Source organism: Montipora foliosa, chromosome 2, assembly GCF_036669935.1.
Source record: "Montipora foliosa isolate CH-2021 chromosome 2, ASM3666993v2, whole genome shotgun sequence".
Lineage (NCBI taxonomy): Eukaryota > Metazoa > Cnidaria > Anthozoa > Scleractinia > Acroporidae > Montipora > Montipora foliosa.
Genome location: NC_090870.1, coordinates 36,962,943 through 36,970,442, shown reverse-complemented (window position 1 = coordinate 36,970,442; position 7,500 = coordinate 36,962,943). Strand labels below are relative to the sequence as shown.

At 37.4% G+C, this 7,500-nt stretch overlaps 1 protein-coding gene across 2 annotated transcripts in view; it reads left to right on the top strand.

Annotated features, from left to right (window-relative positions):
- LOC137992991 (glutamate--cysteine ligase regulatory subunit-like) overlaps positions 1 to 6,414 on the top strand; it is an 11,208-nt gene extending 4,794 nt beyond the window's left edge. For both annotated transcript variants that reach the window (XM_068838635.1, XM_068838634.1), the window contains 7 exons: positions 502 to 558; positions 1,240 to 1,340; positions 1,584 to 1,679; positions 2,533 to 2,586; positions 2,883 to 2,943; positions 4,470 to 4,605; positions 5,180 to 6,414. In XM_068838635.1, coding sequence (XP_068694736.1) covers positions 502 to 558; positions 1,240 to 1,340; positions 1,584 to 1,679; positions 2,533 to 2,586; positions 2,883 to 2,943; positions 4,470 to 4,605; positions 5,180 to 5,207 — 533 coding nt within the window. In that variant the 3' untranslated portion in view covers positions 5,208 to 6,414. The remainder of the gene's footprint in view (positions 1 to 501; positions 559 to 1,239; positions 1,341 to 1,583; positions 1,680 to 2,532; positions 2,587 to 2,882; positions 2,944 to 4,469; positions 4,606 to 5,179) is intronic.
- The last annotated feature ends 1,086 nt before the right edge of the window (positions 6,415 to 7,500 follow it).

The window sequence follows — 7,500 nt, the reverse complement described above, 5'->3', positions numbered from 1 at the left end:
TATAATACAAATACTATGGAAATTAAGGTTGAAAGAATTTGAAAAAGATGTTGCTTAAGTAGGCAATGAAAAGAATGCACCAAAAAGCAATTAAGAAAAACTAATTAAAAACATCAGCAATGATAAGCATTTTCATCAAATTCACAAGCATGACAGGCATTGTGTGGCTCCAATGATCTCAAAAAGAATTATATACTTTTTAGAGAAATATGTAGTCTCAAAATAAATGGGGCTTGATTAGGAAGCACTACCTTGCACAATGTTTCTATTTTTTTTGCTTACGGGACAGAAAAGCTCAACTCACACATTTCTGGACACTGAAGGTTTCTTCCACTCACATGTACAACTGTAATTGTAGGTTCTCAAGTTGTTTTGAAAACAGGTACACTGCAACAACAAGTTTTCTTATGACAAAACTCTCCTGAAAATCTTTACATAATGAAGTTGTCTTGAATTGTGCATCTATAACCAAGAATATGATTTCAATTTTGTATCTTTTAGTGAAAATATTTGCAATTGAACTGCAACCTGCCCTTGTCAAGGATGCATTATTTAGAGGTAAGTTATGAATGATATTGTTGACTGTATACTATCATGCACTGAATTAATCCCTCTGACACATTTGTATTCACAAGCACTGTGGTAGGAACTAATAATATTATGATCAGGTAGCACTATGAGAACCGAATCATGATAATGACCAGAATTCCAGAGTTACATGTACACCCCAAGTGTTCATTCGTCTGGTTACATTCCCCCCAGATTGATCAACCTGTGTCATTACTCCTCTCTCTGGTCATAAAGAAGCTAGCTCGCCTCCATGACCAGTGGTGACTGTCATTAAATTTTTAATCCGTATATGTTAGTATCATTGGGAAGTTGGATACTAGTGTACCTCAGTGCACTACCTCAATTTGTATTTGATTATGCTATTATCATCATCATTATTACTATAGATGTCATAACCTTGCATAATTACATCATGTATATATTTATTGAATATTATTTATTGTAATGATATCAGTCACACTACTACAAGTACAGTACAGTTACTGTAGTTATTCATTATTATTATTAATACTTTATCATTCAAGTATTTTAATCGATGTATTAATTAGCTTTACTTAGCAGCTTATTATAATAAATTTAATTTTTAATTTTTGATTTGTTAAGAATTAATATACACGTAACATTTTCGACAATCAGTTAAATGGATGGGTTTTTTCTTTATTTGAACAGTCATGTGCGAGCTGGGGGTGGAATCGGTGGAGACATTATTCTTAGCATTACCAGAAATGTCAGGCCAAGAAAGTCTGCAGGTTTTGAAAGAATTCTGGGAAGTAAGAACTTAAATTACACGCAGTTTCTTTAATTTTGATGTTGATGTAATTTCTGAATCCTTAATCGCAGGGCCTTGAAAACACACAGATCATACAGATCAGTAATTTTTACAAATTGCAAATATTTTCATGTAAATTGCATTAATATTTTAACTCTGATGTGAACTATAAGTACTTTTTGAGGTGTGTTTCCAAAAAAACATGGAAATCCTTCTGTACAAAATACTTTTTTGCATATTTTAGGAAATGGAATGCTTGTTTGACAGTGGATATGTCAGTGATTTGGGTGTATGTGACTTGGACAAGTCCATGCTGGAAAAACTGTATCAATGGGCACGGGTAAGGGCCTTGTACTGCAAAATTGTTAATTTTACCTTCAATTGTGAAACACTTCCTGGTGGCTTTTCTAACCCAGCTACTGTATATAACCTTACACAATCTGTGGTTAATGTGTGACATACACTGGTATGTAATATTCTTACTGTGCCAATATCACTTTACAGTTTCCCTCTTTCGGTATGACACTAACTTAAGAGCTACATACCGTGTACACATATATATTTCATATGGGTTAACCCCCACCTTGTTGCTTCTTCCTTCATCACTTGCTGACTGTCAACGGAGATGCCAACCTCTGGAGATCTAAAATCTGGAGATTTTTTAATCCAGACTCTCAAACCCCCCATGATCAACCTGCCCACTACCCCTTCCCCCCCCCTAAAAAAAACTGCACCCACCCAGCCCCCAGCAGCTCCTTCAGAATACAAGGAAAATCTACTGCCACTGTCAATCTTTAGAATTTTTATTGGATAAACAGAGAGAGATCCAATCAAGCAATCGTTTATACAGTGTATGGCCGTGATAACAAACGAAGATGAAGAAAGCCATTTTGTTTAGTTCTGTGTTTGAAACTCAGAGATGAAGAGATTAATTAAGAAGCAATGAGACAAGTTTCAAAAGAAATCATAATTCTTAAATAATTTGGGAGTGAGATTTGAGCTTACAATGGAGCAAAGTCTTTAAAAGGTTCAAAATTGTTTTTATCCATGCAGGACATCTGATGACTTGTTTGGAAGATTCATTCCGTATCCGGGACACTCCTGGATAATCCGTGATAGTTGGCATAAGTGTGACAAGCTAAGATGAATCTGTCCATCATCTTGTTTTGTTTCTTTGTTTCTTTGTTTTTAAGATAAAGCCTGGGATCAATCAGGTCAACTTAGCCTCTTGTTGCGTCATGCCAAAAGTGAGTTACTTATAGTGTGAAATCTACTTCTCTGCAAGATCAATAGCATTATTTACACGTTACTTGCATCCATAATAATTGTGTTTTATGTCCATGCATGCACATGTAAATGACCAGGAGGCACAAACCGCATTATGAAATACAGAGGAGACTGACACCGAAGTGAATTGACTGTAAGCTAGTCTTTGACAAAACCATTAAGTTACAGCAGCTGCTGTATAATAAATCTGTTGTAACTGAAAATTTATTCAGGGCCTTAATTATCTTGTCAACTATTTGAAAACATTTACTTTCAGGATCTTGTCGCATTTAGTGAGAAGCATGATATACAGTTGTTGACCCATGCTGACCCAAGAGGTATGTACTGGTTCTGAAACAATATATCCCATAGCTTCAAAAGAGGCCATTTTACTTTCAGAGCGGTGAAAGAAAAACTGCACATCAATCGGGTTGCACATGCATTTTCATTTCTTCGTCCTTGCCAAACAACAGCTTGTAAAGATAAAATTTTCAGTCTTTCTATTCAATTTTAACACCGATCACACCAATAGACCTAATCGGCTAACTCAATGTTGTACCCACAATCAGTTCAAATCTCGCGAGGTTAAGATTCCTTGTGTGTTGTATTTGCAATGTAGCATTCACATTAAATGATATCGAAATAGCTGGAGCAAAGCGTTTTATTCCCAAAGGATTTGAAATGAGTACAACATTGAGTTAGTCTATTTGGGCTATTAAGTGCGAAGTTTTTGTAATGGTAATTAGTTCTACTTTACATATGAATGAAAACTAATTTTCATAACAAAAACTTCGCACTTAGACTCGCTTTGAAGATGAGGCAGGCTTGAACTCGGAAATGGCGTATTGTTGTACAAGCGGTACATGTGTCGCGTCAAAAGTTGGGTTTAGTTTCTAAAGAACTGTGGTGCTGCATCGGTGGGGATGTCAAACACATAAATTCTTTTATCAGTTGAGTTGACATGGTAAATTGACCATTGTAAAGAAGTTCCAAAGCTGATGATTCGAGTGTTAGCCCTTTGTCAGTCGAGAGCGAATTAAGGAATGTGGAAACTTATAATCTCTACAGTAGTCAATTTACCATATCAGCTCAATTGATCAACCCAATTCTGTATTTCGCCGGGGAAAGTACTCTCTACTTATGTCCAGGTTTGCACGCTGCTGCAAAAATTGCAAAATTTGCGAAAAATCGGAAAAGTCGCAAGAGGCGAAAAGAAGAAGACAAGTCCCCAACTAAGACTCGCTATTTTTGCGCATTTTGCGAAATTTCCGGAAAACTGCAAAAATCGTTAACGGTGAAGACAATTTTGTGCGAAATTTGCGAATTTACCGTAAAATCGCCAACATGAATAACACAAGTCCCCGACAAGAATCAAGATTTGGCAATTTTTGCACAATTTGCGAAAATCGCTAACATACCGCATTTGACTATAATTTTATAATGCATAGGCCATGCATATACGTCTGTACAGGACTCCTTCAAAAGCAGCAGGCTACAAACTATGCATATGTTAGTTCATGGTATAAAATCTTCATTAAAGAAGCTCCACGTACTACGCACTTTTCGCACGCTTTCTGCGTTTTTTGCGAGTTTTCTTGTCCCAGTCTCGTCTTTTCTATCTTTTCAGTTTCTCTACGATTTTTCGCAAAATTCGTAATTTTTGCAAAAATCGTTAAAATCGCAAACATCGCGAGTCTTGTCCGATCTTGTCCGCATCTAGAGTTATCTACCTTTTCGGTTTTTGGCGATTTTTCGCAAAATTCGCAAGTGCGTGCCAGGGAGGTGTAGTGGCACTGCTCATTAATTTCATGCAGGATAAGCTCCATGAGTACAAGCCCTCGTTTTGTCTTTACCTTCACTTCAGACATCCTGACCAAGGAAAGTCTTGAGCAAGCGTTGACAGAAAGCTGTGACAGTAGTCAAGTTCAAGGATGGAGACCAGTTTGGGCTCTGAGGTACTCGGTGCTTGTCAAGTGTCGCGGTGTCATCAAATATAAAGGGTATGACGATCACATCACGTAATTGACCACGCCCTTAAAAAGCTTTTCAGGAACAGTGACAATTACTGTGAAGCGACGAATCCCTATTTGTGAATGGCAGACCTTCTCACTTTGCGTAGGCATAGTGAAGGAACTGACTTGATTATACGCTTGTTTCATTTGGGGTGAAGCCTTCCAATGACTTTTCCCAGGTTCTGGCAGTTATGAAGGTTACTGAAAATGGTGGGAAAAAGACTAAATGACCTCCTCATCGGGACACTTTAATTCCTTCTATCTAAACTGTTTTTGCAGTCAATACACTGGTTGTAATCCCGGGCCAGTGGTACTGCTCGTTTAATGCAGAGGTCATTATTAGAATTAGAATTATTGTAGACATAGAATTCAAATCGTCTGTTAAAAAAATAATAGTCTATCGCTTTGCGACCGAGCACACTGCGCATTTGCAACCTGGGGAAGATAGTCGATAGTGTGTGATCGCAAGAAGTATCCCTAATATCCCCCCACCCCCCCCCCCCCCCCCCAATTGTGATTCATTCACACACAGCTGACCATTCAGTTTTACTTTCGTCCGTAGGTACATTGTCAGTTGCGAACAAGATTGATTTCCTACTGGTGCATGGATGTTGCGCAGACTAGAACACATCTACCAAGAATTCCAGTTACAATCTCACGAACGTACTTAATGCTCACTTACATTGTACGCACGCAAAGAACTCTCGTAAATGCTAAATCCGGCAGGAACGTTAAATTGCTCCACTTTTGAATTGTGTCTGGTCGACTGGCAGCTGATCAACGTTTCCAAATCGCGAAATAATACACATGTTTTAGGCACCAGTTTATAATAACACATTTCGAGTCTACGCATCGATTCTAAGACGGTTAGCATTCAATAATTGAGATACCTATCGTTATTTTCCAACTCAACGCACCAGACGAGTACAAATATTCCTCGACATTGTACATCTCGAAATGTGTGCCATTGGCCATTTTCAATCAATTTTTCACCGTTAGCGTCACGCAAACGCTAACACTTTCCAAAAAATGACATTGCTTTCTTTCCGTGGATAGTAAATCGCACGTTAAATGTTTTGGTTTGTCGTATCGCGGAATATTTTTATTCATTCTTTGAATTTTGACTCTGCCTGCAGGCTTTTCAAACTACAGGAAAACTCGTAAGAATGCTAAAACATGTCGTGTGATTAGTTTGAAGAGTTTCAAGGTTCACAATGAGACACTTCCGGTTGTTGTCGGTTAAAAGGGTAGTAATTAAAGGATGTAGCCATTACGCGATATCTAGCCTAGTTTTGTCTTCCAACCTTTTTGTTATCTTGCATACTCATCAGCTCCTGGGTATACTTCTTTTTTCTCCAAACTAGTCGAGAATATTATCAAGTAGAGTTGCTAAAACGTTCTTTAATAAATATGGAGACTTTTGTAGAAAGCGTGGAAATTTTTAGGGCAAGGTTGGGATCACGCGTTGTGTGATGAGAAGAATGAAATAGAATAGGTCGTGCTCGAAAAAATCAGGTTATAGGAATCATTAAAAACTATTAAATGAACCTTATATATCAGCCATCAGCTATTTGTTATCGAGAGATATTTGGCAAGGGGAAAATATCTTATTTGTCTCTCATTTACTTACGGTAATTTTTCCGCTGAAAGGAGCCTTTGGTGAACAAAGTTTTAGTAAAATTAATAGCTTAGTCGTTGGTTGTATTTTCTTATTAGATTTGAATTACGCAAAGATCAGGAGTGAATGTCATCAATCAAGAGGGAAATGATGTAATAAATTAATGATAACCTCGCAGACGTCATTTGTTCTTAATTTTAACAGTTGAAATGGCTTCATATGTGAAACCACTTCTCTATTGATGTTCTATCTTATTCTTCTTATTAGACTACCTTCATTTAATTTCATACCATGGCATTACTGCGACTAATAGCGATGTTCACTGCCTACAAACATTTACGTCAATTTTTTTCCGAATTCAAATGCAACCACCGAACAAAAGAAGTGGTTGTTTCAACAGCCGTTAACCTTAAGGACGGTGCCTACTATTGTTATTGCGCATACGTTCTGCGTTTATAGAGATACTCGGGTTTCCTATCGTTGATACTTACTGATACAGTGATATTTTTGCGCGGGTTAAAACTATCCGTACAAAGTAAATCTTAGTAAGTACTCTTGGTATCCAAAAAGAAAATTGGGGGTAATTATGCATTTTTCCGAGATAATTAAGCTTCAATTTGAGAAAGAACGCCATACATTGCTTTATATTGCGTGGTTACCCCCAATTTTCTTTTTGGATTTCAATAACACTTGTTAAGATCTACATTTCCTACATAATCGTCCTTTGAATTAGTAGGCACCGTCCTTAGTAAATACATGTATAAATGTATGGGTGACGTTCGAGTTTCAGTCAATACTTGTACTTACCAAGTACAAGCATCCGACGGCATGCAACAGTGCAGTGATTGATCTATTTAACTGTCTTTCATTATAAGACCAAGAAATTGGTCTCTGTTTTGCAACGCCTTTCACTTCAAGACGTGTACACGATTGAATTTAAGATGTGTTCACTTTCGTCTTTTTCCTCCTTGACTGCGCCGTCGTGGTACTTCAGGTCACAGTTGATTTGGGTGCGGTACTTCAGTTTATGACATTGTAGTAGGATCAATAGGATCTAGTTTTCTGCACGGCTAGCTCTAGAATCATGCAAGAACAGAAAGAGTCTCTGATTTTTTTTAATTGTATGGTCTGTTTCTCCGTATCCGTATATATGGCCTCCTTAGGATCAATCAACACTTTCGCTTAGAATATTAATCTACTCTTCGTTGTGTGAGACGAGTGTTTCTTTGTTTCATTTAGGTTTACCAAGCTATCGAAATCGAAGT